Source organism: Parasteatoda tepidariorum, chromosome 7 (genome assembly GCF_043381705.1).
Source record: "Parasteatoda tepidariorum isolate YZ-2023 chromosome 7, CAS_Ptep_4.0, whole genome shotgun sequence".
Classification (NCBI taxonomy): Eukaryota; Metazoa; Arthropoda; class Arachnida; order Araneae; family Theridiidae; genus Parasteatoda; species Parasteatoda tepidariorum.
In genome coordinates this window covers 2,862,440-2,885,641 of record NC_092210.1, presented here as the reverse complement: position 1 = coordinate 2,885,641, position 23,202 = coordinate 2,862,440, and the positions used below count along the sequence as shown (strand labels likewise).

Genomic DNA, 23,202 nt, shown 5'->3' with positions numbered 1-23,202 from the left:
TGATTTGTATATTTCGACAAAAATGGCGTTTAAAAAATTGTAGCTTGGAGACAGAAATAAATTCCAGATTTGAAAATAGTGATACGAAAGTATTTTATGGAAGTACATTTTAATTTTAAAATGAGCTTTAAAATAATTAGGATAAATTTTTGCAGGCGTTTGCAACTGCAACAGACTTGGTTCTTACGCCTTAACATGTGATCCTGAAAGCAAACAATGTTCATGCAAACCAGGTGTTGGAGGATTGCGATGTGACAGATGTGAACCCGGGTATTGGGGACTTCATAAAGCATCAGAAGGAAGCAGTGGCTGTTCGTGTAAGTAAAAAGAACTCTTTGGTATTTTATTGAAATAATTAGTAAAAATGATTATTAATATCAAAAATCACCTTTAGTGGCAAATTTAACTTATAAATTAAAAAATAATTCATTCTATTGCATTCAGTAATTTTATATGAAATTTCTCTCCAACTGATGAGTAACCTGAGTACAACAACTGAGGGAAAAATATAGGTCGAAGCAAATATGAGGATCTAATAACTAATAGAATCAGCTAATAGTAGTCAGCTATAGTTGATCAGCTAATAGTAATAGCTAACCAACTAATAGTATTTTTTAAACTTTTTCACGAAAAAAAATTTAAATAAAAAGCCACATTGAATGCCTCACACATGAGTGAAAGCTTTAATTTAAAACTAAAAAAACCATCTAGCAGTAAAAACTTATATTTGCTTAAGAATAGACAAATAACTTATATTTTAAAATTTATTTAATCTAGATAAAAAGTATCAAAATTAATAGACTTTTTATATTTTTTTATCTTTCTCAAAAAATGCTTAGAGAACTATTTAATAAATTTAAAAATATCTAGTGTTATAGTTGAAAAAACATAATATTCTTATAGTTAATTTAAATTGATAGTTCACAACGTATGGACATGAAAATATAATCAGTTTGTCTTAATTTTTAATCTGCGGTTCAACACAATTAATATCAACTTTTATTTCATATACAATAAGGGAATTAAAACTAAAAGTTCGCCATCAATGAAATTTTAAAACACATCGAAGATTCATAACTGAAAATATCCGTAAAAACCAAATAAAAAAGATTCCAAAAGGTAATTAAGGGTAGGTAAGTACTTTATTTACGTCACACAGGAGCTACACAGTGGGCTATTGATTACGGTCTGGGAAACATCCCTAAGGATGATCCGAAGATGTGCCATCGCAAATTTAGATCCCCTGCAAAAGGGGATGACTCCGTTGCTTTGGTAGCCCGACAACCTGCGAGCGAAGTCGAGCATTTTATGACAGAACAGTTTAACGAGAACCGATACCGCGCGGCATCAGTCATTCTCATGCTGATCAAAGTGGTCACCCACTGACGGCAACCTGTGATGCTTTACATCGGTGTCCTACTGAAAACCGTGTCCGTACGATAGTCCACGGCGAAACGGTGATTATAGCAATGTTTAAGATATGCAATAATTACTTAGTCTGATTACCTAAAAATGCCATTGCAATTAAATGTTGTTAAGTGTGAAAGCCGGTTTTAATTATCACTAATTGATATTTCCTTAAACATCAATTTACAGCCTGCAGTTGCAACACATATGGATCAGTTCGTGATGATTGTGAACAAATGACTGGAAGATGCGTCTGTAAACAAGGCATAAAAGGTTTGAAATGTGATGTATGTCCCCCTGGAACAGTTTTGGGACTAGATGGATGCATGGATGGTATGTAACTCTTACAAAATATTTTTCAATCAATATAAATTTCAATTAAATAAAAGGTGACTTATTTTCATACATTCAATTTCATTTTATAATCGTTCTTGAGCAGCCTTCCCAAATTTTGGGTTTATGACTACACATTTTCAACTCAGTAGCCTTGTAATCTTGAACCCTATCCAGAAGACAAGGGAACTCCTGGATCAAGTATTGAGATAAATCTGGGGGACAGTTTTGATGAAACTAACCCGCATTTGCGTTGCATGGAGAGATAGATCACGAGAACCTCCCACGGTTAGCCTGACGGCAAAGAGACCCTAACCCATGATACCTCCGCCACTGAGGATATGTCACGTCTGCACTGTGGTCGGAGCAAGCCAGATGCGGATTCGTATCGAGCAGCCATCGCAGGGATTCAAACTCGGTTTGCCTCATTGGGAGGAGAACACTCTATTCTCTGAGCCACTACGACTCACATTTTCGCTTGGTGTAAAACCGCCACCATTTTTGACATTCAGTAGCACCGAAATCCATAATTCAGTAAAATATGATACACTTAAGAATCAGCAAAATTACTTTTGGAAAACAAAATTTAGAATAAGAATTATTATTATGAGATGCATCTATACAATATTTCTTACAATAAAATTAGTTTGTTGAACAAACATACACACAGCACACCCAAGTCACAATTTTTGATAGTTTTCCATTGATAGACCAACATGATTTTGATGGTAACCATCAATAATTCTATCATGAACCATTATATTTGTAGATGGTTACCAACAAAAGTAACCATCACCCCATTGTAGGAATTCGGACTGATTCATGATGTGTCAACATAAGAGAAAAACTAAATTGTTTTTATGGTATATTCCTAGGAACCAACAAAAATTTCCATTAAATCATCCAAGAAATTTATAATTGGAACTATCATGAACCATCGCGAATCTTTACAGATTGTTGGTCATTGAGGGTCAATTTTTTCTTGATGGTTAACCATTACAGTATTAAAGAAGCGTCTTCCATCATCATGGAATGATGGAAGATAGTTGGCACGTAAAAAACAATGAACGCATAATGGAAAATATTATGCGATGATAACCATCGAATGATGGACCATCATGAATGGCACTGAAACCAACATACACCATCCATATTCTTGGGTGGAACCATCAAGAATTTTGACTTTGCAAGAGAGAATATATGTATGAATTGGAACTAGGCTAAACAAAACCAAAGTGAACGAAAGTTAATATTTAAAACATATTTAATGCCATTGGCAGTAATATTATGTAAAATAAAATGTATTATGTAAATATTCTAAAAACATAAATATCTTTATACAACTAAAAAATACATGCCTTTCATGACAGTTTACATGAGTAGTTTGTCAAGTCAACCCGACAAGAAGATTATAATTACTTGGCGGATAACTGACTACAATCTTAGAACTCTCTCATGTTTGTACTGTTATCAGTAACTAACTCTAGTTAGGCTTTGGTATCCACCATCATGGATCAAAGAATAAAAGAACTCATATCTTCAGAAATAATATTGATATTTAAAGAAACTCACTTATTACGTGTAGTTGGATTATTCTGTAATCGATTACGTCACTTCTAGCACACATAAAATCACAGTTATCTTTATTTCCCAGAACTTACGCAAACTCGACAACAGCACATCCTCACTCTTGTTTACAACCGTGAATGGAGTTAAAACATCTGAGCTTAGAGTAAGCTTTAGCAATTATTTGAGTTACAATTCAACTGCATTCTTTGAGGAGAGCATGAACGCTCCATTCGGTATTAACTTGAAATAAAATAATCACACACACAATTACGATTTTAGAGTTGTTAAAAAAAAGGCCAAACTTTAACTATCATGTCATTAGCTGTGGAGCTCCCTAATACTTTTGTGGCAGATCATTGTGATAGGTATAATATCACAGTTGTCACAGTGTATACTTATAATACAACTGTTTAATTTTTCACTAAAATATTAATCGGGATCCAGTTTAATAATTTTAAACACATACAGTCCCTTTACCAAATTATTAAACCCATTGTAAGATTTTATGTAAAATCTTATTTATTGGGTGATACTATGTAGCTTTACATTTTTTTACAGGACGGAAACCGGCTTGCACTTGTTTATGTACTAGTATCATTTGGTTAACATTGTAATGCATAATGCATTATGCATATATAAATACAAATAGAAGTGTATAAAAAGTCTCCTGTATAAAAATCCATTGCATGTATTTTTAAATATAAAAGTAGTGCCTATGAACTCAGGCAAAACATGTTTTTATTAAAAATACTACAGTGTGTCTAATAATTGGGTCTAATTACTACAATATACTATTATAATGCCTGATATAACCAATATTCTACATTTATATAATACTAGCCGCTTAAGGCGGCCAGCTGTCCGCCACGCTAAAGGTTTTCACAAATAAAGTTTTTTAAAACATAGCAGAAAATTTGAAGATTAGTGGACAATTAAAGTGTTCCTGTCCTGCAACGTTGTCTTCATACCCAGTTCTGCTGCAGATATGTTATAGCTCTTGAGGATGTTTGAAGATGTAACTTTGCTATGGTAACCTAAGGCCTATGGTAACCTAACCTATAATATANTTTAACCGATTGATACACGAACGTAAACAAGTGCAAACCGATTTCAGCCTCGTAAAAACAATAAAGCTGTTATAATATCAGCTGATTATTAAGATTTCACATAGAATCTTATAGTGAGTCTAATAATTTGGTCTAATTATTATAATATACTAATATGATGCCTAATATAATAAATATTCTGTATTTATATAATATATCGTCTAATTTATTCAATCGTCGAATTTATGTTGTATATCGTCTAATTTAACCAACTGATACACGAACGTAAACAAGTAAAAAACCGGTTTCTGTCGCGTAAAAATAATAAAGCCGTATAGTATCACCTGATAATTAAGATTTTACATAGAATCTTATAGTGCGTCTATTAATTTGATAAGGGACTATATATGCAGGGAAAATGTTATGATACTCTGAATATAGGGTTGAAATTATTCTATATTTTTAATGAAATACCTAGCATATATCTTAGATACGATAGCATTATTTTCTTACTGCTAATTCCTTTACATGACTAGATTTTTTTTTTCGTTCTAATTTAGAACTTATCTCTAAATCCGTAACTATTTAATCCCTTAAGCAGTTACATTTGAAATTTAATTCCATACTTTAGAGCTCAATCTCTTAACAATGATTCCAATTAAGTATCTATAACTAAAGCTGAATCTGGGTCTCTTAACAATGATTCCATTTCAGTGTCCATCTCGAAAGCTGTATCTGGTTCATGCTCTGATTTACGCTGCATCCATGGTGCAACATGTCAAGAGAAAGACGGTTTAGCTCAGTGCACATGCAATATTCACTGTGCAGCTGCTGAGAACAAAGAAACTGTTTGTGGATCGGATGGTAACACATACGCATCAGAATGTCAACTGAAAGCATTCAGTTGCAGATATCAGAAACAGATTTCAGTTGCATCCAACGGACCATGCAAGAGAGGTGGCCAAAGTGAGTGTCATTTTATAATCTTCGCTTCAAAAATAGTTCTATTTTTAGACCATTTTCAATAGAAACAAAAATACTTTTCCTACCCTTTTATCAAAGTAATTGATAAATGTTTTTGGCATTTTCAAAGAGTGACAATTACTTAAGACTCAGATCGATTTGTTTTAACCCAAAGGGTAACTCAAAATTATCATCCAGTCATGTCTTTTTTTTAATACATACACCGTAGAACAGCCGAACCAATTTTGGGCTTACGACTACTAATGTTAAACTCCGAAGCCTTGCAATTTTGAACCCAATCCAGAAGGCTAGGAAACTCCTGTATCAGTACCCTCAGAGGTATTGATTCGTTATGGGAACATGGAGGACTTTGCGACTCGACAGATTTAACGTGCATCAGTCACCATTACTTCGGCCGGCGGGGTCCGAACCCACGAACTCTTGGACATGAACCCTGCGCCCTACCAACCAGGCTATCCCGGCCTCCCATCCATGTTTTTAAAAGAAATGCATTTAATGTATTTTCGATTGCTTACTTTGAAAAAAAATAATTTCTTTCTCTCTCCTTTTTTTCCTCTATTTTTCTAATGAACCCTCTTTTCTTTTTCTGTGGCGTTTTGCATTAACCCCTCTAATTTGCATGTTACATTTTAGTAAAAGCAAAAATCACAAGAGACAGGAAAGCAGTTCTTCAGATATTAAGCATTAATAGACTTGTTAAGAAAAGAATTTGTTTAACTTTGAACCATAATATAACGCAAGGTTGCTACAACCGTAAAATCTATCGTATAATTAAATTTTATTTAATTTGATAACCAGGATTAAACAGAAGATTATCAGTTCTCAACACTTAAGCCTTGTAATTTTAAACCTAATCCAAAATACAAGGAAACCCTTGTATCAAGCATTGGAATTAACTATCCTTCGAGCAGGATATTTTGATAAACCAACTCACATTTGCGTAACATGGATAGGAAAAACACGAAAACCCCCCACGGTTAGGCAAAGGATTGAAAACCATGATCTGCCTAACACTGCGCATATTTTATGTCAGCAACGTGGTTGGTGTGAGCCATGACCAGCTCGGTGCGAGCCGAAACTGGGTCAATATAATGAAATTTAAGTTTGTTTAACTGGGCATTGTGTTTAGGTCATAAAAAAATGGTATGATTTGTATTCAGAAAACAAATCCTTCCTGCAACATCTCGTTATCGGAAAGGGGGGGGGGACGGAGTTTAAGTCTCCAATAGTTTTTATTGTGACGATTCATTACATTACTTTCTTCACTTCAGATATGGTGTTACCCACCGATCTGAAGCCGAGGGGGACTGTCACTGAGGACCGAATTCCAGTCATATGACTATAGTCAAGTTCGATGCACTTCACATTCTCTAATTAGACTTTTGTTTTGATATTAAAAGTGCGAATACAATGAAAAATATTTTTAAAAAATGTTGTTTTTTAAACCATGTTGAAACTGCGAATCGTCACTGATTTTTGAGCAAGTTCGTTAATTACTTTTTTTATAAGAAAACAGTTTATATTCGCTAATTATTCTGTACGAAACAACAATTCTTAAATATAAAAATAAATGGTAACCTGTTTTGATAACTATTATTATTCTATACTGAAATATATTCTATACTATTTATTCTAAACCCTTTATTCTATGCTATTTATTCTATACTATTTATTCTACACTAGAATATATTCTATACTATTTATTCTATACTAAAATATATTCTATACTAATTATTCTACATTAAAATATGAAGACACACGGTGACGATTTTTGAGATAAAATTGACTTGTAAACATTTTCCAAAAAAAATATATTTTCTCCTTAATATATTTTAAAAATATAGAGTTCGATTTAAATTTAATTTTTTTAACAAAATTTCTCCTCATAATTAAATTATTGATTTTCAGCTCCCATTTTCTTTTTCAGAAAACAGCAAAGAAAAATTCACTCATTAAAATTTCTAGTCTTCGTATTACCCTTCCATCATTTAAACAAATAAAAAAAAATATCAGACTTGAAAGAAAAAGAAAACCAGTCTAGATTTTTCATTAATATAATAAATTTACCGTTAATGTATTGTTATGCTTTTATGAAAGTCCTACTAGGAATTGAACAAGTAGGATACAAAATGATACTCGAAAAGGATTTAGTTCCCATCTGGTAAAAAAGTGGTAAAAAATTCTACTGAATCTTTTCATCTTGCTTTATCATCACTTATAAAACGTCAATCATTTTTTCTTATTTTTCCTCCATTATAAATTTATTGCTGTTATTTTTCTTAACTCATATTTTACAGATTACCCTATAAAATTCTTAGAATAAGAAATTTTGATTTATACAATAAAAAAGATGTCAAAAATCTCACATATAATATAAATAGAAAATCGAAATGTAATGGGGAAAAAAATCAAAGGGAAATTATTAAAATTTAAAAGAAGTCAGTCCTATATATATATATATATATATATANGAGTAAGTAATTTTATCAGTTAGCTTAACATTATATATATATATATATATATCAAAATCATTTCGATATTTCATAGCTATCAGGCTATTTCACATCCACTAAGAAGCATAAATGTAAATGTAATGGAAAAATCAACAAAATCTATAACTCATAGAGATTCCAATTCATGCGAGATATATAGACCATTGATGTATTGATATACTACAATGAAAGTCTATCTATGAATTGAACGAGGATAATTCACGAACTTGGGTGGAAGGAATTTAGTTTCTGTCTAGGAATAAAAGTGGTGAAAAATTCTAGCGAGTCACTTAATCTTGGCTCTATCCTCACTGTTGTATCATCAATCTTTGAGATATCAGGCGCTCTATATAATTCACTGATGTGTGAAGAGATAGACAACCACTTTGACGGAAAACTTTGATTGAAGTAGCTGAAAATAATGGCCTACGATATCGCCGATTATCGATATCTTCTCAGTTGAAAAGTCTGATTCAAACATGAGATATCTAAGGCGTGATATTCTGGTCGTTGTAAATGCAATAACAGATATTTTGAGAAAGACGATTATTTTATTTCTTATTTTTACTTCTGGATGTTATAGGTTATAAATCCGTCTAAGTATAATAAATATATATTCATTTTGAAACATATATATATTATTGTTTTTACGCAACTGAAACCGGTTTGCACTTGTTTACGTTCGCCTATCAATTGGTTAAATTACACGATATATAATATAAATTCAACGATTGGAAAAATCAGACGATATTTTATATAAATATAGAATTTTTATTATATCAGTTATTATATTAGTTAGAGCATAACTATAATAATTAGATCAAATTATTGGCCGAAATGTAGTGTCTTAATAATTGCATCGCCTGCACGAGATTACATGCCATACATTTATATTTAAACGCATATGTAATGGGTTTTTATTCAGGAGATGTTTTATATACTTCCTATTGGTATTTATTTTTAATGTAGTGAATACAATTTTAACCAAATGATACACGAGCGTTAACTGTTGCAAGCCGGTTTCAGCCACCTAAAAACAATAATAATGTATAGTATAACCTTATAATTAAGATTTTACGTAAAATCTTACAGTGCTTCTAATAATTTAACCAGGAACTTTAATAATAATATTAATAATATATATATATATATANAGTATATATATATATATATATATATTGATGTGACAAAAGTCATGGGATGCTTTCTAATAATGTGAATCTCCTCAATCTCTATGAATTGCACCAACTCTACGTAACATAGATTTAACAGCTAGTTAGAACTCTCTTACAGAAATATTCAAAACTGCAGTCGGAATAGATGTCCATAATTGCGAAAGTGTTACGGGTGCAGGGTTTTACGAGCGAACTGACCTATAAATTATATCCCATAAATGTTTGAACGGATTTATATCGAGGGAATGAGGTGGCAAAATCATTCGTTACAATCGTTCAGAATGTTCTTCAAAATGAGGGGACAATGAGGGCTCGGTGGCATGACACATTGTCATCCATGAATAATATATTCTTGTTCAGGAGTCCAGGAATGGTGGCAAGTGTTCACCAAGTAGCTAAACATAACTCTTTCCATTCATTGAAAAAGGCAATCGTACCATAGAACCCTGTCCATGCCATTAAAACGCAGCCCACACCATTATTGAGCCACCACTTGATTGTTCACTGCCTTGTTAAGAACTTGTGTCCATGGCTTCGGGGGGTCTGAGCCACCCTCATGTTAATAGAATTATTTGACCAAGCTAAAGTCTTCCAGTCATCTGGTGTCCGACCAATAGCGCTCTTCTGGGTCAAGAGCCCAGGAATTTCTTAAGTGTAAATAGTATATAAAAATATAAAAAATAGCTTTAGAGATATATACCAGCATCAGTCAAAACTACCTTATTTGTTTCATGCCAAGCGTTATAGATCCAAAAGTTACTAAATATATTTCACTCGATAAAAAATATTACTAAGAAAAGCTACTAAAATAATGAATGTAATGAAATTTTTCATATTTTTGAACAAAATGCTTTATATCATTTTGCAAAACTTTTACAAACAATAAATTTAATGGGAAATTTACGAAACAGAAAGGAACACATAAAAATATTAGATTATTGGATTACTTTTATGAACTACTTTAGTTTTCTTTATTTTATATCTACGTAACTTTTTGAATAACGAAGTTTAAACAATATTTTTACGTTGATGGAATTTTGCTCGGCCAAGGGCTCGAAAATGCGTATAAATCACTATTAAAAAATAAAATATTTATTTACGAAAATGAAAAAAAACTTAATTAATTTTCTTTTTATGTGTTCAACTAAAATTGTTTGATGATTTTTTATTAAAATTTATTCACGAAAGCATGGTTTTTTATTAAAATTGCATGATGTTTGATTAATTGAATTAAACATGTAATTTTATTTAGTATGCAAAAATTTTAAATCTCTTCTTTTAACTGAGAAAACAGTTTAATTATTTATCTTCTTCTGTTTATTTCCTTTTGAATATCAACTATTCATCAATTATTTTGCTTTGTTTATAATTTTCTGTATTTAACTGGGATCTAAATTCTTAAAAATACGTTTTGGTATAAAACAAATTATTTATTTGACGTCACAAAAGCTTCTTCCGATGTTTCCCGTTTTCCTTTTAGACATAAATTAATTTTCTTTTTTTCCAGCTCAAGTCGTGATCGTCGCACTATTTTCTCCGAAATTAAGATAATTAATCAATCGCTGTTGTTATAAATTAATTAACTCTTGAATAAGCCAAGTTGAAGACTAGTTATTAAATTTTCTCGTTTTTCGGAAGAAGCAGAGAATAAGTAAAATACTATAATTGATTTAAACATGTACTTCTTAAGTTATTGGCAATGGTTATTATTCTATTTTATTAGAATTTATGCTCGTTTGCATTTTTTAAAGTATTTTTTGACGTAATATTTAGTTGTTCATTAAAATGCCCTTTAATTAAAGTAAAAAACTACAAAATAGTAATAGATTTAACAAATATAAAATAGAACTCATTACCCTATTTTCTGAAACTTAAATTTACAGAGTGCACCGAAATTCAAACCATGAAATTGGCCTATAATACCAAACCAAAATCCATGAAACTGAAAAATTCTAAGGGTGATTAAAGGTATCAAAAAAACAAAAATTCTAAGGGTGATTGAAGTTATCAAAAGAACAAAAATTCTGGGGGTCATTAAAGGTATCTATCAAATGAACAAAAACTCTGGGGGTGATTAAAGGTATCAAAGGAACTAAAAATCTGAGGGTGATTAAAGGTATCAAAAGAACAAAAATTCTGAGGGTGTTTAAAGGTATCAAAAGAACAAAAATTCAGAGGGTGAATAAAGATATCTAAAGAATGAAAACTTGTCATCGAACATGGGGGTCACGAACCACGTTGAGAGGGTGAAAATCTCGAAAAAAGCACGCAGTCTCTGATCTAGAGATTTCGAAATGTGGCTGTCAGTTGAGGTTTCACCAGCGGTCGGAAAAACTACATTATTTTTGTAGTTTACTACAACCACTTTATCACATATGTATTTAATTACAACTACAACTAAATTTTAGTAGTCGTAAACCTATAAAATTGGGTCAGCTGTTCAGCGACGGTAATAAAATAAAATAAAACGTAGTAACTAGAGCCGCGATGGCTCAGGGGATAGAGCGTTCACCTTCCAATGAGGTGAACCGGGTTCGAATCCCGGAGATGTCTGATCGATATGAATTCTGCATCCAGGTTGCAGCAACCACAGTGCTTACGTGAAATATCACCAGTGGTAGACGGATGATGGGCTAGAGTCCCCTTAAACGTGGGAAGTCCTCGTCGTCTTCCTATCCATGTAACGCAAATGAGGGTTATTTCCATCGAAAAGTCCCCCACGAAGGCAAATTTCTCCCAATACTTGATCCAGAAGTTCCCTTGTCTTCTGGATTGTGTTCAAACTTACAAAGTTCGGAGTTGAACATTAGTTGTCGTAAACCCAAAAATTGGATCGACCGTTAAACAACGGTTATAAAATAAAAATAAAATGTGGTGATTTGCCAGGATAGCCTGGTTGGAAGGGCACTGACTCCATGTCCAAGAGTTCGTGGGTTCGATCCCCACCGGCCGAAAACTCTCCGTGTAGTAAATGGTGACTGATTCACGTTAAATCTGTCGAGTCGCAAAGTCTTCCTTGTTCCCATAAAAAATTAATACCTCTGGTTGTACTGATCCAGGAGTTTCCTCGTCCTCTGGACTGGTTCAAAAATTACAAGGCTACGGAGGTGAGCATTAGTATTCGTGAACCCAATGTTGGCTCTGCTGTTCAACGACGAATATATATAAAAAAAAATGTAGTGACTACAAGCTTCTTTGGAATCTAGTAACTACTTGGAGTAAAGAAACGACTACTAGTAAGTAGACGAACTTTGCTGGAGAACTTAATTTACGCCTGTTTTCAAAATGGTTTTGAATAAGAAATTGACTTACATTAAATTTAAGAGAATAATTAAGAATAATTTATTCATGAGCCAGTTTGTTAATCCAAAACATTTTTTTTTTCGAATTCGTTCATTTAACCTTCACCATTTCATGCCTTTTTCGACAGCGAATATTTAATTTAAGAATTGCAAAACTAGCAAATACTTGCAATAATGTTAATTGTTTAATCCACTTTCATTTCCTCTAAGAAATTAAGTACATCGAAAATACGTTCCTCTGAAATAACATCGATATTTCACAAGTCTGCATTCGCATGTGAGAGTGTGACCAAAGTGATTCATTATATATTTATGGTTATGGATAGTTTATATATTAGTTATACTTAATTTCTATTAAGGCTCAGCTGCAGTCATTTTCATTGCATCCATTGACGGATCTGCGAAGATTTGTATCAATGAAATTCGAAAAATTAACTGCGTTTGATCAGTCTTACTATTTTTAACTAACGTTAAAAGTAGTTCCAGGAATCGCAGCAAACTACTGTTAATCGCGCTACTTTTTTTTAAGAAGGTAGCACACTACACTAAAAACTACGAAAAAAGGTAGCGACTACAGTAGTTTCACTACTTATAGCGTACTACTTCTGACCACTGGGTTTAACCAACTTAAATTAAACGCTTGTATGTTGTTCACTTTAGGCTAGCAACCAGCTGGCCTGAAGTCATTAGTTGGGTGGTCAGAGAAACTACACTATTTTTGCAGTTAACTGCAATCGTAACTATTTTATTACAAGCGTCGTTCACTACAGCTGCAACTAAATATTTTTTTAAATGCAGTGATTGCAAACTATGTTTGAAATGTCATCACAACTTCGCTTTTTTTGGAGACGAACTTTGATAGAGAACTTAATTTACACCCATGTTAAAAACAGTTTTGAATTTTTAAAAAAATCAGGAGTCATTTTGTTTTTAAATACGTTTGTAGTGTCTTATGTAACAGTGCGTAAGGCTCGCTGAAAGAGACAAAGACTAGTTTGATTGTTATGTGTAACTTAGTATTTCTAATTACCGGTTGTAAACTCTGTTCAATCAATTTAGCGTCATCCCGAATGAGTGCGATTTGTTAATTTTTGTACATTCATCTCTTTAATATTAATTTATTCCCTATAATGCCTACTTTTTAGACTAGCTATTGACAAGAATGAATAAAATACATACTAAAGACGTTTAAGCAGGAACACAATTATTTTATATGATTTTTTAATTATCTTAGAATATTTTTAGTATATGAAAATGAAGTCAATAAAAATATACTTTAACACAAAACGAATGCAAGGGCAGTAAAGTTAAAATCTGTTCAAAAGATGAAGAGTTTAAATCTGATTTATCTAAATTTTAAAGATTTGTCTATTATTAATAGAATTTACCCTTTATCTTCATTTCTTTAAAAAGTTTTCAACAAATATACTATGCAATACATAAAAAATTTCTTACTCTGAAATTATTCAGCAAGTTAAATGAAAAAAAAAATAATTCTGTTGAACAGTTGATATAATTAAAAAAAAATCGTCTTAAAATCTCATAAAATAGTTTTAAAAAAATTTCAAATTTAATAATAGCAAGCGTGTTGAATATTCTTCTATAACTGACATGCTTTGAATTATTAAAGAGTTAATCGTTGTTGCTTTCAAATAATCCTATGAAATTTATTTTTTAGTACCACATTTATCACCTACGCCGGGACCAGTACGGAGATCAACAGTCCAAAGAACAGCTGCAGCAGACCATTCAGAAACTAAATCAACAAGAGACATATCTGTTGGTCGCCCAGAAACTTATCAACTTACTACAAGACCAACATTGGCTACTCCCATTTCTATTGGTACGCCCACTAACATTATTCTCACCATTCGATCAACTACTTTTATCTCTCTTGATTTCGACTAAAATGACTCTTATTTGTAACAAACATATTTGATAATAAACAATAACTGGACAATAACTTAATAACTATTGATAACAAGCGTAAATCTTATCATTACACCGATATTGGCTGCCTAATAACTCTCTTGATGTCCGCAAGAATAACTCTTACAATCAAACCGACATTAGATACTAATATCTTTCCTGGTATTCGCTAAAATAACTTTTAACATCAGACCATCAACAGATTCAATGATTTGGGTCACCCTATTCACTAGAATAAATTTAGCTATAAGTTCGACAATAGCTATCTCCCAATTTCCTCGATCGGTCCACTAAAATAGCTCTTACCATCAGAACAAACATAATATAAAATTACAAATTCCGACCAGCTCATTTTAAATGTAAACAAACTTCTGATGATGACCTGTCGTCCTTTGACCTTTTGACATTCAAAGCGTGCCAAATGAAAAATGCAGACAAATTCAGAAGTGAAAATTTTTCTCGCGTGGTGTAAAAGAGTTTGGTGTAAGATTATTCAAATTTAAGTGTTTAGATTTAAATCCTATATGAACGCTTGGTTTGGTGTTAACGGTGAATAAAGTGTTCATTCAATGAATTCTTTAAGTTGTTCTATACCTTATTCGAAGAGACATTACACCACAATTATTACAGTGTAGAAAATCGGTTCTCTTTAAGCGCAAATTATTATTATTTTTTTCAGAATAGCTTACATGAACATATTTTTTTTTTTTTTTGCCTTGATCTTCACTTTTGGCTTTAAACTTTTTACCTCTGATTGATTTGTGTCACAAATCAATATTTTGTGTAAACTGGAAAAAAAGGAAGTAAGAAACTTCAGATCGAAAAGTTTTCGAGCTTTGTTTTAAATAATCAGATTTTAGGAATTAACGATAAATCTTAAGGTTATCGTTGAAATCAACTATCTTTATTGATTGGAATATTCCAATTTATAAAGATAGTTGATGTGAAACATATAGTTGATAATTGATGATAGTTTTTGCCATATTTTTAACAATTAGAATTGATATAAACTTGAACAGTCTCTGGCACATTAAGCTTTGTCAGATGCTGATAACGTTTTAAAAGTTTCTGTCATCAAAGAAATGGTAAATAGTCACTTCTTTCTAAATTTTTTAATACTTAACATTTCTTTTTGTATGAAAGTTGTATAAATATTATGAATTACCTATATCTACTTATCTTTTATAATTGAACAAAAATGATATATTAGATCTTTACATTCAAGTTAAATACGCAGTTTTTAATCACTTATGTATACGATTGCACATTTCTCATTATGAACACATTTTCACATCTTCACGAATGAATAGTTTTAAACAAATGTATAAATTTAAAAGTAAGAATGAATCTCAAAGTAAAAACAAATACATGATCCTTTAATTTTTTAAAAAAATGAATTGTTAACAGTGTAAAAATGTGCTAAGTAAACGTTTTGAATATCAGTACTTTTTCTTTAAAAAAAATTGTCAAATTTGGATTTTTTAACACGGGTGAGATAAACAAAAATATTTCTATGGAAAATGTAGAAAGGATTTGTCTACTTTACTGAAACTTATTTAAAACTTATCGTACCTTCTTTATAATCTTTAGTTTTATATTTTTAACAATCCAATCAAACAATGTTAAAATATTGCCTGGGAAGGTAAGAGCTTAATTATCGATTTTTAACTCTACATTTCTGGCTAGTTTAACTTGCATAAAAGCATGCTACTGAATAAATCCGAAATGCATTTTAAAGCTTTAACAGCGATATCTTTTAGAGTTGAAATTAATGTCTCCAATAATGACAAGTCCGAGACAAATGCATGAATCTCAAAAGGCAACCATTAATCTCGCAAAAATGAATCGCTTCCGCCGATCAGTAAATTTTAATGACGTCAAAATAAAAGTTCGCAGAGCAATTGCCGATACCATTTCTCATCGAAGAAAATGGCACTTCGAGAAATTTCTATTCCTCTGTAGTGTGATTAACAGCTTTCAAAGTACTGCATTTGCAGACTACTCTCCTCTAAATTCTCTTCCCTGTTTCTTAAAATAGGATAATTACTTGAAAGTATTTTGTAAAATCTGTAATTTAGAATTGATTGCAAATTTATCTTTCATCATTTTATGGGTATTTTTTAACAAAAAAAAAATTTTGAATTTTTGTTCATGCAAAAAAAAAAAAAAAAAAAAAAAAAAAAAAAAAAAATATGACCATAATTAGGGCCTTACAAATTATGCGGAAATATTTTCAAAATTATGCGACAAGGATGCAGCAATTTTTTTAAAAACATTTCGGATGGGTATGAAATGACCTTGAAAATACCTTATCAGTTATTCTGAAGGTCATTAACCTGATTATCCCGAGTTAACTCGGGTATGTATATATTGAAAATATTTATTATCCCGAGTAAACTCGGACAATATTTATTGCTAAAACCCCGTCCCGCCCCCAAAGGGGGCATCAGGGTATCAATAAAGACAAACAATTAGATTTTAACAGTAAAGACAAACCGGAAAACAATAAAGACATCCGGGAAACAATAAAGACAAAATCACATATTAACAGTTTGCAAGGGTAAATGCGATCTAAAACAGATGAAAAGAAGTACTTCACTACATAATAATACAATTTAGAAAGTTCGTAAGTAGTTAGTCAAAGGGATCCCTTGAATAACAAAACCTTATAAAAGGTGGTGTGCAAATAAACCACACAACTTTTGAAAATGAAAGAACAGCTACACAAGTATATATATATACACAGCATGTATATGAATTAAAATGGTGAGTTATATAACAATGGAACTGGAAAGTGAAAGTGATGTCTGCGTGAAAATATTAACAGATGCATAGATGATCTCGGTTACAGTAAGTCTTGTTAAACAGCTGTACATACATCTCAGTACGAATCGAAAGAACAAGTGTGAATATATAGTATTCTAACCATACTGATGAAAATGATATACAGTGACAACGTGAAGTTACAGATGAAAAGATGATCCACATAACAATAATTTTAAAGATGTCAGTATACATTAAAGACAAACAATCAAAAATTTACAGTCTACAGGGGTATATGCGATCTATAACAGATGGAAAAAAGATCTTCGCTACATAAAAATGCGTTTTAGAATGTTTGTAAGTAGTTAGCTCATGTAATAAGGCTACCGCCTACGAAAGTATATCCAGAGAAACCATGTCAACCCCTCTGATATTGATTTACAATTAAGAAAAGAAAGCATTAAAGGGCAGGGGTATTATTTATAAAGTGTTCTTTAATAATTTGTTCAATTCCGTTTTTAATTTTGGGAGCAGCCCAGTGTTTTTTAAGATTATCAAACGAAAGATTTTTTGGAAAGAAATTTTTTCTAATAGTTGTAAAGTTTGGACAAACAAGAAGGATGTGATTAAGATCATCGTTAATTAAACATGATTTACACAATGCAGATTTTTTATGAAATCTAGCTTGGTAAGTACCCTGAGATCCGTGATTTGTCAAAAATTTATTTACGTAAAAGTTAGAATAAATACAATTAGGATTAACTTTGGGAATTAGTTCGAATGTGTGACGAGCTTGGTTTTCAGGGTTTTCCCATCGCTCTTGCCAAGTGATCAAATTTTGTTTATATAATTCGTGTCTAACTGAAGATTTTGAAGGATAATCAATTAAATCTACTTCGTTTTTAGAACAAGCTATTTTTGCTAAATTATCAGCCTCCTCGTTACCCCTGTGACCAACATGAGCTTTAATCCAGTGAAATTTAACATTTTGTCTATAGTTATCTTTAATCATTTTTGTCAGATAATCATATTCTTTAATATTATTTAGGGACTGCAAACCTGAAAGGGAATCGGAATATAAATGCACAATTAAATTAATGTTGTTGTTATTTATCCAGTAAATAGACTGAAGAATCGCCCAGAGCTCGGCTTTAAATACAGTTGATTGATCGCTCAACCTAAAGCAGTAATGATCGAAATAGTTACCATTTAAATATACGACGAAGGCACAGCCGACTCTGAAGTCGCCTTCATGAATCAAGCGAGACCCGTCTGTATAAATTTGTATTGTTTCATCACTTGGTAAAATGTAATTAAATGGGATAGAAAAATAATCAGCAGGATGTTTAAGTGGAAGTTCTTGTTTAAAATTTATAGAATCCTCATGTAAATAGATATCTGCAAGTTTTGCCTCTGTTTGGATTGTTAAATCTAAAGGTACTGTACCAGCTAAGACCTGAAGGGCCGCTGTAGATGAGGTTCTGTAGGCTTTTGTGAGACTCAAAAGTGGTACACGTTCAATCTTTTTAATTTTATTTAGAGTTCTGACATTATTATTGTACCAGATTTCGGAACCATAAGTGATGATTTTTAAAATAGATGTTTGAAACATATATTTCCTTGTTCTTGGGTCGATTCCCCAGTCAACGCCAGATAGTCGGTTGAGTTTAGCTTGAAAGACAGTAAACTCGGACATAGCAGAATCCGTCAATATGTTTTATTTTATCAAGTTTTTATTCGGCTTGCTCTTTCAAAAATCCTGTGCCTGTTTGTCCTGCTCGCACGACTAGAATTCTATATAGTAATGCCAATATAAATGCTAATATTTTAAATGCTGTCCATTTTATTTATTTCTTAATACCACACATTGAGCCCTTTCCAAAAATAATTTATTTGCAGGAAACTTTATTGAAACACCATCATTCTTTGGACGTTCCTATTTAGAATTACCACGCCTTCAGGCCTACTCCCGTCTCTCTTTGGAACTGGAGTTTCGAACTTTTACCAATGACGGAATATTGTTATACAATGGCCAAACAGCTACTGGAACTGGCGATTTTGTCTCTTTAGCTATCAGAGATGGTTTTGCAGAATTTAGGTATAAAAATATTATAGCTATTTTAAAACCCAAAGCTTTAAACGTTGGGCATGTTTTGGTTGTATGAGAATAACTTGATATTAAAACTATTCATACGTTAAAAAAAACTTTAGTGCAATATTTATTAAGTAGTCCAGAACAATATATAACTCTAAAATTTAGGTACATACTTCGGTAAAACTATTTTATAATACAAAAAAAGTGAAATTTTGCTGTACAAATATTTTATTTTGCCCTTTTTTAAAACTGGGCAACTTCAGATAATTTTGTTTTTTGACAAATTTCTATGAATTAAAATAATTTCATTTAAAGCCGTTATTTCACGCATGTAAATGAATTTAAAGGTGAGAGAAAAATAAATTGCTTAATATCCTCCTTTTTCTTTTTATTCTCGAAATCTCAAAAGAAAAAGAAAAACACTCTGATCATTTCTGCTGTTTCTCAAATTTTTAATAACTCATGATCAGTCTACCACTGAAAATATTTTTTTATACAGCACTGTGGTTCGTGCGATGCGGGTGCGGAATTCGAATCTACCTGCCACTGCTGGGATTCGAACTCACTTCACTAGAGGCAAACGCTCTATTCCCCGAGCCACCGCGGCTCTCCAATATGGTTTATTAGTTTCGGCAATAAGTAAGAATTGAAACAAAAATATAGGCTAAGTATTAAAATATAAAATACATAATTAATATAGTTATGTACTAATTCGTTGAAATCATCATACTATTATTTAAGCCACTGCTAGACTGCATTCATACTTTTGGTATTATGGTAATTGGTGCTATTGAGTACTTGCAACTCGAGAAGGAGAGTACGTGATTGGGCAGAACCCTGTAATTTTAAAATCAAATTTAACTTTTTAATTGGATACCCGTAAGCAACGTCACTCTTGTGTGTTGATTGACTTCTGAATCGGCGAATACCACGATTCACCCACAATGACGTCACTCGCAGGTATCCAATTTTTCATATACTGCGGAACGATTTTTTTTACGGGCCCTCAAAAAGAGTAAGTACAGAACAAAATTTTTTTATTTTAGTAAATTTTGGCTTCCGTGAATTAATTCCCAGTAAAAGCATCTCGCCAAAAGATGCTGAATGCAGTCAATTCCTTATTTTGGAATGGACATCTAAAAACGTGCTTTAAAAACGCAAAGCCATCGGACAAGGTCAAAAAATAAGGATAAATTAAAAAACAAATTGGAACTGTTTTACCTTCATTAATTGCGTTTCATTAATTGTATTTCATTATTATTTGTGTTTCACTATTAATTGTGTTTCATTATTATTCGTGTATACCTTTCAGTTTTGTGTATTTTCTCGTATTGTTATTCAGTACTAGTTTAATGATTGTTTAACCCCTTTACGGAGAACGGGTATTCAGCCAGTCTTTAGTAAAGTAAATATGTGTTACCTTAAATTTAATATCTAAAATAAGTTTCCTTAATTTAGGTATAATTTAGGAAACGGTCCCGTAGTTCTGCGATCTCCACAAAAATTACACTTGGGTAAATTTCACCGCCTGATTGCCAAAAGGTATTTGCGAGACGGAATGCTTACGCTGGAGGGACAGGAAGATGTTGCCGGCAAGAGTCAAGGTTCTTTGAAATCTTTAGATCTCGGAGAAAATCTCTTCTTGGGGTACGTCCCATCCGAGAGGAAAGGGTAAGAATCAATTTTAGAATATCGATTCCAATTTCAATGCATTTAGCTAATGTTCCAAATACTAGTTGAAGCATTATGGGGTTTGTGGTACATTTTTAATGCTCTTTTAAAAAAGAATGCAAACATCAAAGTTAAAAACTAGTAAAATACTATCTTAGGTTTAATTAAAGAGGGGTTATTAATCGACATCTAATTAGGTTCAAAAAATAACCTTCGTTTACACCTTCAACACAACATCACGTAGCTTCTCTGAGAAAAATGCATGTGGGTTTTCTTTTAAAGTTTGACTCAATTTTTGGAATTAGTTTATAAGATGCTAGCTAAATTAAGGATAAAGACCAAACAGTCGTGAATAACTGTTGCAAACTCTCAAAAGTTATGAATTTGTCAAGAAAAGCTTTATTTCATGTGTTAACATAACCTTCAAAAACAGCCTAAATTCAGCTAAAAGTGGATCTCTGTCAATAAAAGTATAAAGTCTATATCGACAATATGCATTACTGTCAGTAAATGTTCCTTAATTAACCTTTAAAAAGCATCAGCGAGAAAAATACAGTGAAAATACAGACTATGTGATGGTTTGTATCATTAAAAAAATGCCAGTGAATGGAATTCTAGTATTCACAAGATCAAGCGCTATAACAAACAGTTATTTATGTCTCTCAATTTAACATTAGAAGAAAATGGTTGAAAATAGTTTGATAGTGTTTTAATGAATTCCTATTGGCTGAAAATAAGCAGATAACAATTTCGGTACTTTTCCATTAACCAGGAGCAAGCGAAAAGTTGCCAAATAATGTAGAATTTTGCTAAATTTCTAACAACCATAAGGGGAGTGTCAGTTTGGGGTCACGTAGCTCTATTGTCAGAATAAAGCATCCTTTCCATTCAGAATTCCTTTCTTTCTTCTATCTTAATTTTTGTTTTAAAAAAAGCATAAATTTAAACATTCTTTAGGGGTAAAACTGTTCTGTTTACAATTCATTATTATTTGTTTATAGTTGAACGTTTTCGACTTTTCTCCCGTTGACTCTGTTTTGTCATTCGTTTCGCTTGGCGACTTGGTACGCGTTTCGTTCACAATTGGCGACGTTTGCACCCGGCTGACGGAAAAATACCACAATTTCATACATTAATTTTGTTTAAAAAAATATTGTCTTAGTAGGCTTCGAAGTTGCAAAATGATTTTGCGATTGCGAATATTGCATGCCTTATTATTGTCATATTCCTGACTTACATATGGAATTTTTGACAACATTTATGAATCACCTTGTACATATACATAATGATAATGAAGTAATTTTGCGATGAGTAACGTTAAATGATCAAATCACTACAGTTAAAAATCTATTCAAGATATATTTTGAGAGAAAAATAAGATTTGATTGTCTTGTGCTCGGTATTATTCTTATGGAATGTTTTTGATTGACATTTACTTCCCCGTTACGGTCAAAACTAAACATTCATCCATCTTAATATTACTTCCACTTTTGTCTTTTTTTAATAATATTCTTCCCCTGTAACTTACATTTTTAAAAGCAGGTCTAGCAATATATATCTATATTTTTATTCCATAAGCTTTATATATTCAGCTATTTTTTGTTTTGAAGCTGTCTGTCTGAAAATGACGTTTTTATGAAATATTACAGGATATTTGAAAATATTGCTGTTACTAGTGGTATGGTAGGATGCATTAGGCGATTGAAAATTGGAAAAAAAGAAGTCGATCTCAGATTTCCTTATTCAAAAGATATTTTGAGGGGACACGGAATACGTAAGTATTATGAACATGTAAGAAATAAATCTTGAATAGTTTGCCGTAACTTCGACTTTTGATTATTTAACTATATTATATATTAACTTCATAGATAAGATATTAGGATTATTGATCAAATAAAGTTTTCAGTTGGAAATTTAGCGAAAAAAATGAATAGTTAAAATAGATCTCTAGATCTACTAACTGAAAAGATTTACTATCAAAGAAATATTTAACTATTGAAAAATAAAATTTAATAGTTAAGAAATTGAGATTATTTAACTGAAAGTGATAGTTGAAGAATTAAATAGCTCGCTGTTACATCTAAAGTGGATTTTTTAACTTTAAAAATTAAATTTTAAATGGATATGAAGTGGGGATAAATTATCTAAGAGATATTTGTAGAGCAATTAATTGAAAATATATATTTTAATGTATATAGAAATCGATATTATTTAAAGAAACTGAAAAGAATAGTGTAGGAATTAAATTGGTCACTACTACCACTAAAGTGGAAATTTTAAATATAAAAATTAAATTTTAAGTAGATGAGAAGTTGGGATAAATTATCTAAAAGAAGTCAGTACAAGTAAACACAGTTAATATTTTTAATATAAATATATATATATTTTATATACATATTATTTTTATATATATATATATATATATATAATTTATTT

The 23,202-nt window shown here is 31.4% G+C and overlaps 1 protein-coding gene across 1 annotated transcript in view; it reads left to right on the top strand.

Annotated features, from left to right (window-relative positions):
• Positions 1–23,202, top strand: part of LOC107441737 (agrin) — a 342,845-nt gene that overhangs the window by 284,272 nt on the left and 35,371 nt on the right. The window contains exons 14-20 of the mRNA XM_071183001.1: positions 156–317; positions 1,597–1,740; positions 5,070–5,321; positions 13,987–14,151; positions 18,900–19,098; positions 20,554–20,766; positions 22,416–22,540. Coding sequence (XP_071039102.1) covers positions 156–317; positions 1,597–1,740; positions 5,070–5,321; positions 13,987–14,151; positions 18,900–19,098; positions 20,554–20,766; positions 22,416–22,540 — 1,260 coding nt within the window. The remainder of the gene's footprint in view (positions 1–155; positions 318–1,596; positions 1,741–5,069; positions 5,322–13,986; positions 14,152–18,899; positions 19,099–20,553; positions 20,767–22,415; positions 22,541–23,202) is intronic.